Source organism: Oikopleura dioica, chromosome 1, assembly GCF_907165135.1.
Source record: "Oikopleura dioica chromosome 1, OKI2018_I68_1.0, whole genome shotgun sequence".
In the NCBI taxonomy this organism is placed as follows: domain Eukaryota; kingdom Metazoa; phylum Chordata; class Appendicularia; order Copelata; family Oikopleuridae; genus Oikopleura; species Oikopleura dioica.
In genome coordinates this window covers 5,771,010-5,789,334 of record NC_137291.1, presented here as the reverse complement: position 1 = coordinate 5,789,334, position 18,325 = coordinate 5,771,010, and the positions used below count along the sequence as shown (strand labels likewise).

The 18,325-nt window shown below is 40.0% G+C and overlaps 3 protein-coding genes across 7 annotated transcripts; all 3 read left to right on the top strand.

The window, feature by feature from the left end:
* On the top strand, window positions 1-5,143 carry LOC145703030 (uncharacterized). 5 transcript variants are annotated; one of them, XM_081780348.1, is made up of 13 exons: window positions 1-1,813; window positions 1,951-2,025; window positions 2,077-2,090; window positions 2,142-2,346; window positions 2,424-2,627; window positions 2,834-3,024; window positions 3,066-3,259; window positions 3,301-3,405; window positions 3,560-3,768; window positions 3,810-4,052; window positions 4,097-4,346; window positions 4,484-4,619; window positions 4,970-5,143. In XM_081780348.1, the coding sequence occupies exons 1-13, from the start codon at window positions 16-18 to the stop codon at window positions 5,081-5,083; spliced, it is 3,738 nt and encodes a 1,245-aa protein (XP_081636474.1). In that variant the 5' UTR covers window positions 1-15; the 3' UTR covers window positions 5,084-5,143. The 5 variants fall into 5 exon arrangements, with proteins under 5 accessions (XP_081636474.1, XP_081636465.1, XP_081636481.1 ...); XM_081780339.1 differs by having other exon boundaries at window positions 2,077-2,346; XM_081780355.1 differs by lacking the exon at window positions 2,424-2,627 and having other exon boundaries at window positions 2,077-2,346.
* A 6,520-nt stretch (window positions 5,144-11,663) lies between these two features.
* On the top strand, window positions 11,664-12,810 carry LOC145710906 (macrophage mannose receptor 1-like). Its single transcript, XM_081788620.1, has one exon. The coding sequence runs from the start codon at window positions 11,682-11,684 to the stop codon at window positions 12,798-12,800; it is 1,119 nt and encodes a 372-aa protein (XP_081644746.1). The 5' UTR covers window positions 11,664-11,681; the 3' UTR covers window positions 12,801-12,810.
* A 1,561-nt stretch (window positions 12,811-14,371) lies between these two features.
* On the top strand, window positions 14,372-15,332 carry LOC145711786 (14-3-3 protein homolog 2-like). The gene is made up of 7 exons (XM_081789474.1): window positions 14,372-14,375; window positions 14,430-14,575; window positions 14,626-14,783; window positions 14,851-14,968; window positions 15,015-15,100; window positions 15,159-15,234; window positions 15,279-15,332. Exons 1-7 carry the CDS (start codon window positions 14,372-14,374, stop codon window positions 15,330-15,332), a joined length of 642 nt encoding a protein of 213 aa, XP_081645600.1.
* The last annotated feature ends 2,993 nt before the right edge of the window (window positions 15,333-18,325 follow it).

Genomic DNA, 18,325 nt, shown 5'->3' with positions numbered 1-18,325 from the left:
TGTATTGACCGAAAAATGAAATCAAAAAAAGGAGAAGGAGTTGACGCAAAATGCGTGGCTGCCCCTGTTTATGACCCCGATTTCGGTACTTGTACAAACCCACCAAGTGGAACACCGACATTATATGGATCTGTTATGAATAAGGCCAATTCAATCGCGAGAGTCTTCAAGAATTACAATGATATGCACGAAGGATTCTATGCGGACAAGTTTGATCTTGACCTTAATACCTTTAATATTGAGTCCGTGGTGGATGGACGAATCTCTTACTGTACGAACAATCCTGCTCTCGGAAGTGAAAGTGGACATTGCACAGAAATTCAGCCAGCGCAACTGGCTCAAAATTACTTTTACGTCGACAGCGGAAGTTTGAAGCTCAGCAATGCGGTGGATATGAAACTAATTGGAGGCCCTCGACATATGATCAAACTCAAAACAACTAGCAACTGTTTCATTTACTACAAAGTATTCATCTTCCCCGATCCCTCCCAGCCACTTGCCGGGGAAATTTCTCTTCTCGATAGCACCCCAAGCAACAGGATTCTCGAACATCTTGGTCTGCCAACATCAAGTCTGATCAATAATGGCTTCGATCCTCTTTTCAAATTGGATATTTATGATAACGTCTTTTGTGCGATCCGAGATGAGTGTAGAATTTCTAATGGCATTTGTCTCTATTCAAGCACGGATCTTAGTGAAAAAGTGGCCGCTGATATGTGGGGTATAAGCACAACTTCTACTGAGTTTGGAAATCCTAAAATTGTTTCTGGCCCGAAAATTGAACTCGGTCAAAGTTCTACCAAAGAGGCGAGTCTTGCTGAAATGGCAAAACGCTGGTATTCGCAGGATGATTCGGGCAACTGGCTCAGATTCGCCCCACAATCTCCATTTTGTACGATAGATGTTCAATTTGATTGGATCTCGTACCCAGGGAGTACGCTCGTCGATGATGTCAATAAAAAAGAAATCCTGACAATCGACGATGTGAACATCGAAGGAGCATTTCAGAATATTCTCTTAGCTGATGCTAATATTAGTTCCAACTTATATTTCCAGTATGAGGCATATGCACGTGAGCATCCTACTGAAATTGAGTCCTACTTTCAAGACCTCGTTGGGATCCAGGATGTGGACGATTTGCCAGCGATTTTTGTCGAAGATCAAAGCTGTCAATCATATCTTGACTGTATCAGTACCATTGGTGACCAGTTTGAGATTTTTCAATCCTACGAAAATTGCAAAACTGGAGAAACATTGCTAACTATGAATACTGATCTTTTCGTGGTCGATGGTGACCGACAGATTGACAACACAAATGTTGATTATGAGCTGCTTCCATCAGCGAGTTTTGAGCTCTCAGGCTCGGCGATTTCCTGCGCCACTGCTCTTTCTCCCGGAAAACATGAGTTCACGCTGAAAGCTGTGCAGGACGACCGAGAGGATAGAACTTCTTACTTGACAGTAGTGGTCACTATTGAAGACCCAGATGTTGACTGGAGTACAATCATCACTACTCCTGATGACACCGCCAATTATGAATATATCGATGCTCCGAGCTACGTTCGAAATACAGAGGACCAGTCGGTGTTTAAACTTTCAATTCCAGTCTTTCCTCCAGCTGGCCAGGAGGTCATTCTCCTTTCCAAGACTCCGGGATACATTTTCACCGATAGCTTTGAGCTTCTCAAAACAGGAGGAAGCAGCACTACATTTTCGGACACGGTGGATTTGGTCGTTCAAGTCTTGCTTCTTGAAAATGGCGCGGTTATTGCTCGAGAAGATGATCTTTCTTTGGGAGTTTTCAATATTGAAGGTATTTCAAAGATAATGTTTTTGTTTGGTTTGAGTTTGCTCTATTATTTTTTGTGTGTTGCTTATTGTTATAATGCTTGAATACTATCTTGCTGATCGATATGTATTCACTGCATGTGTGCCAACTGCGCTTTTCAGAAAAAATGTTCACAACAACTGTGGAACCAACGACTCCAGTGTTTACTGAAGCTTCCACTGAAGCTATCACGTGTGGTAATGCTGCTGTTCAAAATTACGCTTGAATTTTGAACTTGTCTTTTTTAGAACCTTGCGCACCGGTTGTGACTTGTCCTGAACTGACCACTGAGACCCCAGTTACTTGTCCAGAGACCATAACATGTCCCGAGATCACTTTCCCCACAGTCACGTGCCCCGAAATAACTTTCCCGACCGAGCCAATCGTAACTTGCCCCGAGGTCACTTGCCCGACTTACACTTGCCCCGAAGTAACTTACCCAACAGAACCTACCGTCACCTGCCCCGAGGCTACAACTCAAGAATGTCCTGAGGTCATCTGCCCGACTTTTTCACCAAGTAAATTATCGATTAGCAGATCATTAATTTGATCATTATTATTTTTGAATAATGATTGACACTCATTTTGAAAATAGTTACTTGCCCAACGGTTACGACTCAAAAATCAGAGACAGTGTCATGTCCAGCATGTCCTGAAGCTACTTGCCCAGTGGTGTCAACGACAGCACCAGAGGCAGTTTCTTGCCCTGTCTGTCCAGAAACCACTTGTCCAGTAGTGACGACAACGGCTTCTGATACAGTAACATGTCCTATCGTTACCTGTCCTACTTTTTCGCCAAGTATATATAAAATAATTTTTACAGAAAGACTGATTCAAAGCCTCATCAGCAGACTCTCATCAAAAATGATTTCCATACCACCATCAAAATCCTATCCGATTAGTTCATCAAGTAGTTTAGTACCAAAAATAAAGCCACTGGGAATTCATGAAATCAAATTTCCAGGACAAGTGTTTTTTCGACTCATTTTTGACCAATTTCTCTAGCAACCCCGGGACAATGTGAGCCTTGCGTATGCACAACAAATGCTCCTCCAACGACAGACGGGGATGATGACTGCGAGCTGTTCGAAATCTTGACATATGTGATGAGCGCTCTAACAGGCATGTTCCTGATCACAACGATCGTTTTCTTCGTCTTGTGGTGCAGAGCGAGACGCGATGATGACGACAATGAGGTAAGATAGAAATGATTTTCCGAATAATAATTTGTGAAAAGGCCTGGGTGCCGGAATCTGATAATGTCGAGGAAGAAGGAACTGATGATGATGAGCCAGTAATGGAGCCACTCGAGCCAATCGGAAGACCGGAAGTCAAAGTCAACGAAACTCTAGTCCAGGAACAGTACGAAAATACAGCGTTTACATCTGAAGAACCGAAACCGAAAGTGGTTCCAGTTCCGGTTCCAATGAGGTGATTATTCCTCCTTGATTCCTAGTCATCATAATTTTAAGAGATCCATCTCCACCTCCAGCTGATTCTCCCGCCGTTTCGAGCCGTGGTGTTCCCGCTCCAATGGTCGTTCCAATGGCTCAAGCTCATCTCCCAGTCAGTGACAAGTAAATAACTGTAGCCAAGACTGACCTTGACAGAAAAGAGTCAAATTAACTTCAAACACTTGCTGAAGCTGTTTTAAATATTTGAACAGATTTTTACGAGATCGACTATGAACGCGAACGTATTTGAGTTTTCGAATTAATTTATTTGTTTCAGACTTCAAGACCCAATTTACCATACACTGGAGGACCATGAAGTGACTCTCAAAGGCGTTATTAAATCTGGAAAGATTGCGAGTGTCCGGGAAGTGCTCTTGCGGAAGGACGGCGACACCAAACATGCAGTGGCGGTAGTGCTCAATGTTGAATTAGCGACTGATAAGACCTTTGGAGAAATCAACAAACGCATTAGAATTGATACACAAAGTAAGGAGTGTTCAGAAATCGAGAACAAACAACAATTTTAGTTTCCGAAATGCGTCATCAAAATGTGCTGAAATATTTCGGAGCCTGGTGCGAAGTCGACAAGCTATTCATGGGCTACGAATTAGCGGAGAAAGGAAAGCTGGACGAGCATCTCCGCCAAACTCGACTTACAGGCAATGCTGTTTCGAACATGTCCAATTATCAAATTATGAAAATCCTGGTCAATATTGTCGAAGGCCTGGCGCATTTGCACAGCCGAGGAATAATTCACGGCAACTTGCAAGGTACAAATTAGTTTTTTGTTTGTTTACCATTTTCTTTTTCAAAGCGAGCGTAATCTACCTGACAGAAGAAAACATTCCCAAAATAGGCAAAGTATGCAATAACCAAATCAAATCCAACGACCGCAATTTATGGCGCTGGTGGGCGCCAGAAGTATTCGAAAATGGCCAGAAGCATTCGCGCGAGGCCGATATTTGGGCGTTTGGCGTTGTCATGTGGGAAGTGTGTACGTTTGGTGGACTGCCGTACAATGACGTTGATTTGGATCAACTGAGTCAATACGTCAAATATGACAGGTAAGCTTGAACGACTATTTGGTAGTCTTTGTTGTTTCCACTCAATGAATTCTTCTGTATGTAACATACAGTATGTAGAAGCTGGAGATTTATTTTTCCTTTTGACCTTTGACTAAATATTTACGGAGTGCTTTAAGACTTGGCATGCCGAAGAACGTCTCTCCCGAAGTCTACACTTTCATGACAAATTGTTGGAAGAGCGACCCGCGACTGAGGCCGGACGCAAACCAACTGGTGGCGCTGCTGAGCGAGCGGCTTGTAGACGACCAATCAGTTAGTAGACGCAAGGCTTACCCAGCCAAACTTCCAGCTATTTCCATGTGACACCACACACCACATTTCATCGCGGTAAAATTTTTAGCGAAACAGTTAACAGGGTTGCTACAGCTCTAATGGTGAAAAATCAGTGATTTGATTTCATAAGAGGCCATTAAACTGTACGCCCGAAGAATTTTTCCAGCTCGTAGAAAAAAGGCTAGAAAAATTATCGTTCGTTCTTTGAATTCTCACGTGACCGGCAAAAGTGAAAATTCGGAAAAATTCGTATCAATCATGCACGCATTGCTCTCACAAATTTTTAATTCATTCTTTCTCTCTTACTATTTTCTAAGCTAACATTTTAGTACGCCTTTTTGGAAAGACCACGGGACTTCCAACATGTTCCAACAACCGTCCAAGCTCCTTCCGTGAAGGAAACACAAGTTTACTCAGACACTATCTCACGTTCTGCCTTTTAGTATTTTCTCTTTTGAATTTTTGATTAATACCTGTAAATATTTTATTCTGTACACATATTAACAAAAGAATAACAAAGAATTCACGTAAGATTTTTGCCATACATGTATAATTATACCGCGATAATGACAGTTTTTGTTCCGGCTAGGGTCATGTAGAAAAGCCTTTTCAGCTTATTCACTATGATTAGGCCCCGCGCTTGAAAACTCACTGTCACGTGAAAGTCTGAATCATCAAATTTTCTCCCTCCGAAATGAATCAGTAGGGACACACGATCATTTTATACAATTATGTCATGATCGTAATCCGACTAGAACACTGCCAAAAATGGCGCTAAAGTGCTGAAAATGGGTGTTTTTGGGTTTTTTGGGGTTTTCGACCCCGCCGCAAACTCTTAGGAGAACATTTCTAGGTTTATTTGAAAGCTCTAGAAATTCTCTTTTTAATGATAGGTAAAAAAGTTTTGCCACGTGTCTCATTACGTCACAACAGCTCCGGAGGACCATTTTTCTCCTTGCTGGAAGACGGAAAATTGCTGGAAGAGAATGAATCTGGAGTCTTTGATGATATACTTACGAAAGTAAATAAGAGATTCTTATATAACAATATCTGATCACATGATTTTTCGGGGGACCCCTGGAGGACCTCTTCAGCTGGAAGAGCACGTCTGGTGGAAGAGCCCCGGAATTTTTTTTTTTGAATTAATTTTAACAGGGATATTTTTTCATCACATGACCTCTTGGAGGACCCTCGGAGGACTTTTTCTGCTGGAAGAGCCCAAGAAAAAAATTAAAGATTACCAAAGTTTTCACGAGAGTTATTTATTTTTAAAAGCTATGAAAGTTAGATTTCAAATTATTCAGAATACATCTGGGACAGAACATATTTCTTTTGAAACAGATTTGCAGTCAAAAATATCATATGCCGGAGAAAAACCCTTAAATTCTTGGGTAACACTATCAAAATGATTAAACAGCGCATTTGATATAAAAGGGGATGTCAAGTAACGGTGAGTATGTATCCTTTGGTGGTCGAATCATCTTGAATAATGAGCAGCAAGTCGTTGGTTGAGCATTTTCAGGATCAGAAACCTCTGTATCTTCTGTATCTTCTTCATTTTCACTTTCATCATCTGATATAAAATCGGGATCATCATAAACATCACCTCCCTCAGAAAAATAATCATTGTCAGTATTTTCGAAAGGTTCCGTTTCATGCACTTTTTCCGGGTCATCATCCATTCTTTTATCATCATCATTAGTCTTTTCAGCTTCTCCATCGCTCTTAGGTTCTTCGTCAAGTTCAGGATCGTTTTCAGTGTATTCTGAGACAGGCGGTCTCAAAATAGGGCCTTCATATTCTCTCTTGATGCAAGAAAATGCATATTTTTCACACTCATTAGCAGGTAGATTTATGAAATTTTCGAATCTTCGAAGATGCCCGCTTGCTTTTCCAAGGTTGCAAGGAAGATGTCCTCCGATTGTTGGGTCATAATTAGGAGGGCATCCTCTCTCACGATTGTCCAGGTAATAGACTTCTTTACCACCACAAACAACTTAAAAATGAAATTTTTTTCTTGTAAATAATTCTTACAAGTAGTTTCAAGGGTTTTTCTCCGAGTCATCTTTTCCTCTTGTTAATTCAATATGGCAGGTTCCGGTAGGATCAGATCTTCGTCTTGATGTCCGATCAATCAAAGTTCCAAAAAATGTCATTTCATTCTCATTCTTTCCAATTTTGGCAAGCATACGTGCTACATTTGTGGCTACTCGTCCTTTACCGATATTCAATTCGTAAGTGTTTCTGAGGACTTCGTTCCAGATGAGGTTTGATTTTGCATTTGTGACAATCCAACTGTATTCAAAATTAATTTTTCAGTAATAGTAATATTTTACCTGGCGATATCTTTAGTGTATCTATCAGTAAGTCTTTTCAAGGTCGTAGCGTCTTCGGGGGATATAAATCCTTCATTAATTTCGCTCCTGGTCCATTATAAATATGTAGAAAATTTTTCAGGGTTAGTCCGAGGCCTGATTTTTCATTTGGTGGTCGACCGGAGAAAGTGCAGCAGAAAAATAAGAATAAAAACCATGTGCTTTTCATCTTGAGTTTTTCTCTTTAAACTTGTTTGCCGTATTTTCTCGACAGGAAAAGGTCGTCGCGGCTTGTAATAATACGGAGGATTATCATTTTATGTAAAGAAAAAGAATATTTCCATAAATTGGTCTTTTCGAATTCTCGAAGGCTTTTATGTAAAGTCATGTGATAATTGAAAAGATTATTTCTTTAATTTCTTCAAAAATTCAAACTAAAAGTTTTTCATTTGTCGGGGTCTTCCAGCATGAGATGGGTTTTCAAGCAAAAAGAATCCTCCAGGGGTCCTCCGAAAGGTCATATGATCAAACAAAATTTATATTAAGGATTATTTTTTGTGCAAGAAAAGACGCATCTAGAAGAATACTCTTCCAGCAATAATTGGTCTTCCAGCAGATTACTCGTAGGGTCCTCCGGGTGAATTGTGACGTAATGGGTCACGTGGCGTAAAAAATTTTTGGTCTAGTCGATAGAGAAATTCATAAGCTTTCTAACAAGCCCTAAAACGTGTTCCAGATAGTTTGCGGCGGGGGTCAAATCTAGAAAAAACAAAAAATGGCACTTTTTTCACACTTTGGTGCCAATTTACGCCATCTTCTGGTGAAGTTAGACTTTTCGTGTAAGCAGATAAAATGTTCCTTACACTTAGTTTAATAGATTAAGAGGGTTAAAAGAGGCTTTTTCGGACCTAAAATTTTCAAGCGCGTGGCCTAACTATGATCACTGTGATGATCACTGTGAAATGCATTTTGACCTGCAAAAACTTGTAATCGACTATTTGAAATAGTCTATTTCTTGTGTTTTTTCTTTATTTTTTTTTTGTTTAATGAAGGAGATAAGAGCATTTGGGTCAATAACCGGACCAGAAAACTGTTTGATTATTTTCACACTGTTGATCAACTGGGACTTCTGTGTCGATGCGGCAAGAGAAATAATTACGAAGGTAGCATGGGTATTCATTCCACTGAGGCAATGAGAAGTCACTGCTTATTTCGGCGCAGGATTCCCTGCCACCAGGCTTATCAGCTTTCCAATCGTAAAAAGGGACTTGGGCGCCGGTCGTAGTCAACCAGTTGTTGTCATCTCCCCGGACGATTCCGAGCCATTCGCTTCGACTTTCTTTTGAGACTTTGTAGGTATTTACCTCAGCTATATTGTTGAAAAAAGGGAGGGTTCCTCCGTTCGCGTTGCAACTAGCTACAGCACCATCAAATGATTCACGCAACCACATGCGTCGGAATTCAGTGCAAGTTTTCGTTGCCTGGCATTGTTCATCAACCGGGACAATAGTATCGATTCGGCAAGAATAGTGTTGCTCAAGTTCACATGTTTGAGGATTCCACATGTTTTCGTGTTTGACGCTGACCTCTCCACAAGCTTCGGGATCATAAATCCAGAAATATCTATTTTCAAAAAAGTGCGCCCAGCCTATCCATTCATTTCGATAAGATTTGCGTACTAAATAGTCATTAAACTCAGCTTTATTAAGAAAGAAGGGGAGATGCCCTCCGATTGCGTTGCAACTATCTTCTGCAGCGTCGAAATTCAGCTTTGACTCGCCCATGTTTCGGAATTCAGTGCACAGTTTCATTTCAACTTGACATTGTTGATCACCCGGAATGGTTTTTTCGATTCGGCAGGAGTAGTACTGCTTTCTACTGCAGCCTAAATCATACCATTCAAGCGTAGTGGAGCTCTCGACGCAGTCTTCGCTGCCGGTCAAATTGTCGGGCTGGCTATCGGCAAGAGCCCACGCAAAAACGGATATTTCAGTGTTGGCAGTGCTGAACCACTTGTTATCACTTCCGCGAACGATTCCGAGCCACTCGTTTCGATCTGCTTTAAACGCGTTGTACACTGCTAGCTCAGCAGCGTTATTGAAAAATGGCAAATGCCCTCCGATCAAGTTGCAATTAGCCTTTGCTTTTTCAAAAATTACTTTAGAATCACCCATATTGACAAATCCAACACAAGTTTTCTAAATTATCATTCACTTGTACTTCGAACTAAAGACTTACTGGTGGTGGCTCAGTTTGCGGCTCGGTTGGTGCTTCTGTTGGTGGCTCAGTTGTTGGCTCAGTTGTTGGTTCGGATGACGGTTCGGTGGGTGGTTCTGTTGGTGATTTCTTCGGCGTTTCATTGCATTTAAGTTGTTTAAATTTGTCATTGAAAAGAATTTTTCTCTGACGTTGAATGAGTCTTTTCATTCTTAAGGCTTTCTTAGGGCTACCATCGCTGCAGACAAAGGCGTAGTGAAAGCTTTTCACAGACGCGTAAAAGTTGTTGAGAGATAAGCAAATATCCTGGCTATCGTAGTCTGGGTTGATGAAATCGTTTGGGTCACCGGAACCAGCAAAATCGGTGCATGACTCGTCAACAAGTCCGACTAAATCATTGACTTTGTTGTAGAAGTCGCGCAGTCGGTTAGCCTTCTTTTGTGGGGGGATGTTGGTGTCAGCATAGGCGGACAAGACATCATTGTAGAGTTGATTGTAGGCGACGGTGACTTTGCTCCAAGAGGTTTGCGCGGCGGACTCGGCAGATGCAATTGCCAAGATGACCAACGCGAGAAGCTGAATTGAAATATTTATAGCTTTTATTTATACGTCGCGAATTTTTAACTTCATAATGAAAAATTTAAGTCTCGAAATTTAATTTCAATTTTTCAGATTTTTATTTAAAAAAGTTTCTCTTTAAGATAATATATAAATCTCTTTTATAACCACCAAAAAGGCTCGTATTTGTCTAACCTTCATCTCAGCTAATTAAGAAAAAAGCTTTTTTCTCGAATGATGATTTGAAGAAAATCGATGTTGTATTTATGCTGTCAAGTGCGAGCTTTTTCACACTTCCCCACTTAAGAATAAGCGATTACAATTGTAAGCTAAGAGTTTCACCAGATGAGGATTTATGGAATTGAACTAAGGGCTTACCCTGAGTAATGACGCTGTCTTGTTCATGGAACTTGTTCGGGACTTGAATTACAACCAGATTTTATCATTAACAAAAAAATTCATCTGAAATACCAATATCTAGAGTCTAGATTCTAGACCAGATTGAAGTACGAAATGGCTCGGAAGTATTTTTTACCAACTCTGCGTACAATTCACATTTTCCAAACAGCCCCAAGTCCACGAGTCACTCTAGTTATCGATGACTTCAAATTTTTTCATCGGAAAATTAACTTCTCTGGAGTTTTTTGAAATCAATCGGATCGGAGCTGAGCCCATTGATAAATGGGAAGAAACGTTGCATCTGACTGTTATTTCCACTACCATAGCATCCAAGCATTCAAGTTTTTCAAAGTAAAATATCTCATGCAGGGGTCTAGATATTGGTATTTCAGATGAATTTTTTGTTAACGATAAAATCTGGTTGTAATTCAAGTCCCGAACAAGTTCCATGAACAAGACAGCGTCATTACTCAGGCTAAGCCCTTAGTTCAATTCCACAAATCCTCATCTGGTGAAACTCTTAGCTTACAATTGTAATCGCTTATTCTTAAGTGGGTAAGTGTGAAATGGCTCGCACTTGACGGCATAAATACAACATCAATTTTCTTCAAATCATCATTCGAGAAAAAAGCTTTTTTCTTAATTAGCTGAGAATCTCAGCCTGAGATGAAGGTAAGACAAATACGAGCCTTTTTGGTGGTTATAAAAGAGATTTAAATAAGAGAAACTTTTAAAATAAAAATCTGAAAAATCTCGTAGAAAACGCTGTCAGAGTACCTTAATTTTTAATTAAATTTCGAGGCTTGAATTTTTCATTATGAAGTTGAAATTTCGCGACGTATAATTTAAACGGTATAAATCAAAGCTATAAATGATTCAATTTAGCTTCTCGCGTTGGTCATCTTGGCAATCGCATCTGCCGAGTCCGTCGCGCAAACCTCTTGGAGCAAAGTCACCGTCGCCTACAATCAACTCTACAATGATGTCTTGTCCGCCTATGCTGACACCAACATCCCCCCGCAAAAGAAGGCTAACCGACTGCGCGACTTCTACAACAAAGTCGATGATTTACTCGGACTTGTTGACGAGTCATGCACCGATTATGCTGGTTCCGGTGACCCAAACGATTTCATCAACCCAGACTACGATAGCCAGGATATTTGCTTATCCCTCAACAACTTTTACGCGTCTGTAAAAAGCTTTCACTACGCCTTCGTCTGCAGCGATGGTAGCCCTAAGAAAGCCTTAAGAATGAAAAGACTCATTCAACGTCAGAGAAAAATTCTTTTCAATGAAAAATTTAAACAACTTAAATGCAATAAAACGCCGAAGAAATCACCAACAGAACCACCCACCGAACCGTCAACCGAACCAACAACTGAGCCAACAACTGAGCCAACAACTGAGCCGCCGACTGAGCCACCGACTGAGCCACCGACTGAGCCACCAACAGAAGCACCAACTGAGCCGCAAACTGAGCCACCACCAGTAAGTCTTCAGTTCAAAGTACAAGTGAATGATAATTTAGAAAATTTGCGTTGGATTTATCAATATGGGCGATGTTGAAGTCGATTTTGAAGAGGCAAAGTATAATTGCAACTTAATCGGAGGGCATTTGCCATTTTTCAATAACGCTGATGAGCTAGCATCATACAACGCGTTCAAACCAGATCGAAAAGAGTGGCTCGGAATCGTTCGCGGAAGCGATAACAAGTGGTTTAGTACTGCCAACACTGAAATATCCGTTTTTGCCTGGGCTCTCGGCGATGGCCAGCCCGACAATTTGTCCGGCAACCAAGACTGCGTTGAGAGCTCCACTACGCTTGAATGGTACGATTTAGCCTGCATTAGAGGTTCCAGTTTGCCGAGATACTACTCCTGCCGAGTCGAAAAAACAATTCCCGGTGATCAACAATGTCCAGTTGAAATGAAACTGTGCTCTGAGTTTCGAGACATGGGCGAGTCAAAGCTGAATTTCGACGCTGCAGAAGAAAGCTGCAACGCAATCGGAGGGCATCTCCCCTTTTTTCTTAATATAGGCGAGTTCGAAGACTATAAAGCACGCAAATCTTATCGAAATGAATGGATAGGCGGGGCGCACTTTTTTCGATATAGATTTTCCTGGATCTATGATCCCAAAGCTTGTGGAGAGGTCAGCGTCGAGTTAAAAAATAATTGGAATCCTCAAAGATGTGAACTTGAGCAACACTTTTCCTGCCGAATCGATACCGTTGTCGCGGTTGATGAACAATGCCAGGCAACGAAAACTTGCACTGAATTCCGACGCATGTGGTTACGTGAATCATTTAATGATGCAGAAGCTAGCTGCAATGCAATTGGAGGAACCCTCCCTTTTTTCAACAATATAGCTGAGCTGAATGCTTTTAAAATCGCAAAAGGAAGTCCAAGCGAATGGCTCGGAATTGTCCGGGGAGATGACAACAACTGGTTGACTACGACCGGCGCCCAAGTCCCTTTTTACAATTGGAAAGCTAATCAGCTCGGCAGGGAATCCTGCGCCGAAATCCGCAGTGACTTCTTGCCTGGAAATGAATTATGGCATGAAGGCCCATGCTTCCTTGATAACAATTTCTCTTGCCGCATCGACACAGAAGTCCCAGTTGATCAACAGTGTGGAATTAATCAAACCATTTTCTGGAACGGTTATTGACCCAAATGCTCTTCTCTCCTTCATAAAACAAAAGAATAAAAAAAAACACTAAAAATAATCGTTTACACGTTTTTGCAGGTGAAAATGCATCTCCTTGAATTAAATCCGATTCCGAAGTGGCAATTCGTCATTTTTGTGAATCTTGAAAATTTATTATTATTATTATTGTATGTGTTGACGTTTTAAATATGAGTTTCCATCAGTTTATTTGTGTTTAACGTTTTCGAGCAAAGAGCTCTTCTTCAGAACACGAAAAGAAGGTAGAAATATTTGGAACATGGGCACCGAAGCGCATGTGAAAGCCCCCGTCATTTTACACAAAGAGAACGGCTTTGTGAGCGACTTGTTTGTTCAAAATTGGGGATTGTAATTCAATTTCAAGTGCTTCAGTTCGTTTTTTTTCTGAAAAAGGCAAATTTCGATTAAGTACCGAAAATCTCGTGCGGAGGAAATAATTTTTAACTAAAGGTTTGTTTGCACCCGGTAGCGCATTGAGACCGACCTTGTACTGCTCACATTCTTTGATGTGCGAAAAGATGGTAGTGTTTCCACTTGCTTGGCCATGTTGTTTGATTCGGGCTATCAGATTTTCACTCTCTCTTTTTAGCGAAACAGGGTTGCTACAGCTCTAATGTTGAAAGAAAATCAGTGATTTGATTTCGAAAATGTCCATTAAACTGTACGCCCGAAGAATTTTTCCAGCTCGTAGAAAAAAAGCTAGAAAAATTATCGTTCGTTCTTTGAATTTTCACGTGACTAGCAAAAGTGAAAATTCGGAAAAATTATCATCAATCATGCACGCATTGCTCTCACTAATTTTTAACTCCTTTTGTCTCTTACTAAGCCAAAATTTCAGTATGCCTTTTTGAAGAAACCAAGGGACTTCCAGCATGTTCCAACAACCGTCCAAGCTCCATCTATGAAAGAAACTCAAGTTTACTCAGACACTATCTCACGTTCTGCTTTTTAGTATTTTCTCTTATTGATTTATAATTGTAAATATTGTATTCTGTACACATAAAAAATGAAGAATAACAAAAAAATATCGCAGAATTTTTTCTTTACATGTTTAATTATACATCGGCTCAAAAGTATGCCGACAACGTGAGAATCCCTAACGATGGTAAAAACCAGAGTTAACACCCTTAAAATAATTAGAAGAATGACCAAAATCGTGGAAATGACGGTTTCTTCCGGCTTGGGCCATACCGTCTGTGAAAATAAGCCTTGTCTGTTTATTCACTAGAATGAAAATTTATTGATAAAAGTAGGGACTCTCCATAAAATAGACAGGAAAGAGTCTATTTTTTGGAATTAACTCCATCATTGACTATACTTGTATGTCAGGTATACAGTATGCCGTATACTAGCTTGTTTCCGGTTGATGTAATATAAGCAGCGCAAAAATAAATTGGCTTTTAAATTTTAATCGTTGTTGATTCTCTAAAGTTACTTGAGTTTTGAGAAATGGATTGGAAAAAATACCCTGAATACATTTATGAAGCTGAGCTTCATCAACGGTCGGAGCGATACGACGACATGGCCGGGTCAATCAAAAGGCTACCTTACTAATGTGTAAGTCATCGCTAAATTTCAAATAATTAAAGATATTAGTTGATATCCCAAAAGGGAAGATTGAGATTGATGAGCCTAAGCATCGAAATCTTCTCAAGGTTGCCTACAAGAACGCCGTTGGTCCTCGTCGATCAAGCTTTGAAACCCTCGACCAAATCATCAAGAAGGAGTTGATAACCGAATTTCGTGGATTCAAATACGTACGAAAGAAAAATCCTTTTTTTCCTTGAGAAACTGACGCATTATTCAGGACATCGCCGAAAAATGCATTGAGAAGGTCAAGACCGAACTGCGTGACATATCCTTTGAGGCTGTCGGCCTTACGAAGAAATTTCTTGAGCCCTCTTCTAAAACCTTTACCGAAGAAACTAAGGTTTTCATGTATATGGAGCAAGGTGATTTTTACCGGTAAGTGCTTGTGCTCAGGAAAAGTTATACGGCGATTGATTTCTGGTTTTCTTAATGCGAATTTAAGATACTTGGCAGAAACTCCTGCCATAGAAATTTCAAGGAGTCACGAGCAACAAAGGATGAGTCTTTCTTCTCAAGAGGCTTACAAAGTCGGCTTTGACAAAGCAAAATCGGAACTCGCTGTAAAACATTTTTCGAAAATTGTTTTTTTTAATATAATGATTGTAGTGCGCTCATCCTTTACGACTTAATATTGCTCTCAATTACACGAATTTCCTTTTTGAGAGGATGGCCAATCCTCGGGAGGCCTTCAGGTGAGTGAATTATGTTAATTTTTTTCGCGTTATTTTGCAATTTTTGAATCGCCAAGAGCGCACTTGATGATGCCGCTTCCGACCTTGACAACTTAAACGAAGAAAATTATGAAGAAGCGACAAAGACCATGCAGGTACGATGATTTAGGAAAAAAACTCATTTCTTAATTTTTCTCAGCTCATCAGGGACAGTCTGACGTTCTGGGCTCCTGTCATGGAAACACTCGAATAGGCTTACCAACAAAAGTAAAAGGCAGCGTTAAAACGTAAGAAGAATAAATTTGTGTTTCAATTGACATGTTTTTGACTTGAATTATTAGTTTATTTTAATATTTCGACCAAAATACACAGTGGAGCATGGCTTAGAGTGACAAATTTCCCCAAAAAACGTTAGCAGGAAAAAGGCGAAACTGGCCAGCGAAGGTGATCACAATATCGCGTGTAGACAAGATTTCTTATTTGATGCCCAGACGCTGTTCCGTATTTCCCATCGAAGGTCTTACTTGCCAAAACTTCAAGAGGCACGCCGCTATAAAGATCTTTCTAAAAGAAAAAAAAATAGTTGATTTTTTCTGAATTATACACCTACCCCAATATATGCTGGTTTGTCTGAGTTTCCAAGAGGAGTAAACTCGTAGTGATAGCCATCATTCTTTCTGTTGTTTTTCCAAAAGTTGATTGTCGGAAACATCGGCTTCGTAAAATCAAAAAGAACGTCGATTTGAAAAGAAGTCCAGACTCCTTTTTCGCAGGACGTTTGAATAAATAATTAATAAATAATAAATAATTTTGAATTTCAAACAATGAAAAACATAGATTTGTAACAACTAATTCTTACCACAATCGGAAGGTCTTCTTTGAGTGTAGTCGTTATTGAAGTTGTAGTTGTTGCTTGACCTGACATACAGATAGCCCTATTTCCCACGACACATTCTGGCGAGGGGCCAAAATAAGCCATTGCACCAGCAGCAGCCAGGGTTATGTGACAACATTGATTTTCACAGAAAGTGTCTGTTGACGCAGCTCTTTTATCCTGGAACCAGCAGCTCGTTCCAATAGGGAGAAGAGACATCTTATTGATCATCATTTGAAGATCAACATCAGTTGAAGGATCAGCTAGTCGTTTTCCCTGAAGATTGCAGTGGGCTTGAGCTTGGAAAAAACTCATCGAATCGTCTGAAATCTCGAAAGTTATCTCTTCGTCTTGGTGCTCTGGGCTGTTGCTAAGGGCGCTTTTGCTGGCAAGATTTCTTGCGAGAGACTTGTGGTGGACCTTGAGTTTATCTGGAATGCAGGCATAGGATTTTTTCCAATCTCGAAGCATTCCCAATAGGTTTTTCATGTTCGCCGCTGTACTGAAATCTCTTTGAAAATGCACAATATTAATCTCTTGATAAGTAGGATTGCTGATCGCTGAATCGCAAGTTCCACTAGGTTGATAGAATTTCATAATTTTACATTAGTCGTTGTAGTGTTTCATGAATCACTTCCTTCCTGCCTGTTTTATTCGGGCTCCGATTCTATGAGCAAAGACGTCAGCATTACTCCAGAAGTCAAAAAACTGCGGGCCGGCATCGCAAACTTCGAGGAAAAGGAGTAAAAATTTCATTTTTCTTTCTTGCTGAACATGCAATTCTTGCTTTTATACTTTGAAGGGAGCTAGAGGGTTTGTTTCTTCGGAATAAGGGACACAAAACATGAAATCTTAAGAATGTTCTTGTTTGTCGTCAGTCAGCTTAAAACTTAGTAAGCTCAACGCGCATTTATTGTTTTGCATAAATATGCCCAAAGAAAATTTCAGGGGCGAACAAACATGGAAATTTGATTTTTGATTTTATTTATGCGAAGTAGTTACGGAAGCATTTGTTGTTATGTGGACAGCAAGTTTCAAATCGACAGGAGTAAAAACCTCTAAAGGTGTTATGACAGGTGATGTCGTCCCAATCTCGGGTTCCATCCCATCCTTTAACAACACAGGGTTCATTTGTATTGCTGTCGGGTTGGTTCGTCCTAATATCCCAGCTTGTGAAAGTTACCCGAGAGCCATCAGCATTAATCCATTTGTTCCTGCTTCTTAATTGTTCTTCATAGCCTAAAGATAAATCGATCGTCACTCTGTGAATTGAATCAAACCGAGGAATTCTAAACGAAGAGGGACAGATTTCTTATAGACGTTATATTCTTCTTGATTTCTGAAAAATGAAGGAAAACCGACGGTTAACTCGTATTTCTTGGCCAACAAAGCGTATTTTTCTTTTGCTTCCCAATAATGAAGTCCCAATTCATGATAAGGGACAAACCACAATTTGTGTTCGCAAAATTCGTTCTAGAAAATATCGGATACCCTCCTTTCGTCAGGAAATCCTCCATTCGTCAGGAAACTTGCAGATTTTCCTGGCGAATGGAGGATGTTCTAGAAACTCGTCTTCTGATGATTTTCCCTTGATTTATCAATTTATTATTCTTTCTAAAAAAGGGTTAGGGTTGAGTAAATTCCCAATTATATGTTCAAAAAACTGATTTCTATCCGAAATTACTATAAAAAGAATGAATTTGTCACCTAAATTCGCAATTTTGATAGTCAATCTCCTTAAGGAAAACATGTGTTTGGAGGTTCTAGAAACTCTCATCCTCCATTCGTCAGGAAATAAGCGGATTTTCCTGACGAATGGAGGGTCACCCGAAAATATTCATTTCGATTCATTTCATTAAGAAATAAACCTCTTCGGGTTCAAGCAAATTAGCGACACTGGTAGTCACAAAGGTTGAGTTCTGCTTGCCTTCAAAGCAAGCTCGAGTTTGAGATTTTCTCAACTTCAGTTTCTTAGCTTGTTAAGATTTTATAAACCCAACCCGTCATAATATCTTATTTGCAGAAGAAACTCGTGACTGATATCATTGTCTTCAATTTCTTCGTTCATTTTACGGCAAACCATGTAAAAGAACTAGAGAATTAGAGAATGTAATCTGAAGCTGATTTTTACCAGTTTCGGCTCTGAAATTTCTGAATCATCATAAATCTCATGAAACTCGTTAGAGTCACATGATTCCTCGATGCACTCTCTTTCAAAGTCACCACGTTTCATTTCCTCAAATCCAGAATTCGACCTTTTCTTCCGTAGAAAATTCGACGCATCCCGCTTCGAAATTTCAAACGCAAAAAAGGAACTTATAAAAAATTGAAAAAGCAGCATTTTTCCGCAATGAAAATCTACTGAGGAATCT

Excerpts from the sequence above, each read along its gene's own strand:
- LOC145703030 (XM_081780339.1), top strand. The coding sequence starts at position 16 with ATGAAATCAAAAAAAGGAGAAGGAGTTGACGCAAAATGCGTGGCTGCC. Across the intron at positions 3,260-3,300 it reads CCAGTTCCGGTTCCAATGAG|AGATCCATCTCCACCTCCAG; the intron begins GTGATTATTCCT and ends CATAATTTTAAG. Across the intron at positions 4,053-4,096 it reads AATTCACGGCAACTTGCAAG|CGAGCGTAATCTACCTGACA; the intron begins GTACAAATTAGT and ends TCTTTTTCAAAG.
- LOC145710906 (XM_081788620.1), top strand. The coding sequence starts at position 11,682 with ATGGGCGATGTTGAAGTCGATTTTGAAGAGGCAAAGTATAATTGCAAC.
- LOC145711786 (XM_081789474.1), top strand. Across the intron at positions 14,576-14,625 it reads AATTTCGTGGATTCAAATAC|GACATCGCCGAAAAATGCAT; the intron begins GTACGAAAGAAA and ends CGCATTATTCAG. Across the intron at positions 15,101-15,158 it reads AATCCTCGGGAGGCCTTCAG|CGCACTTGATGATGCCGCTT; the intron begins GTGAGTGAATTA and ends AATCGCCAAGAG.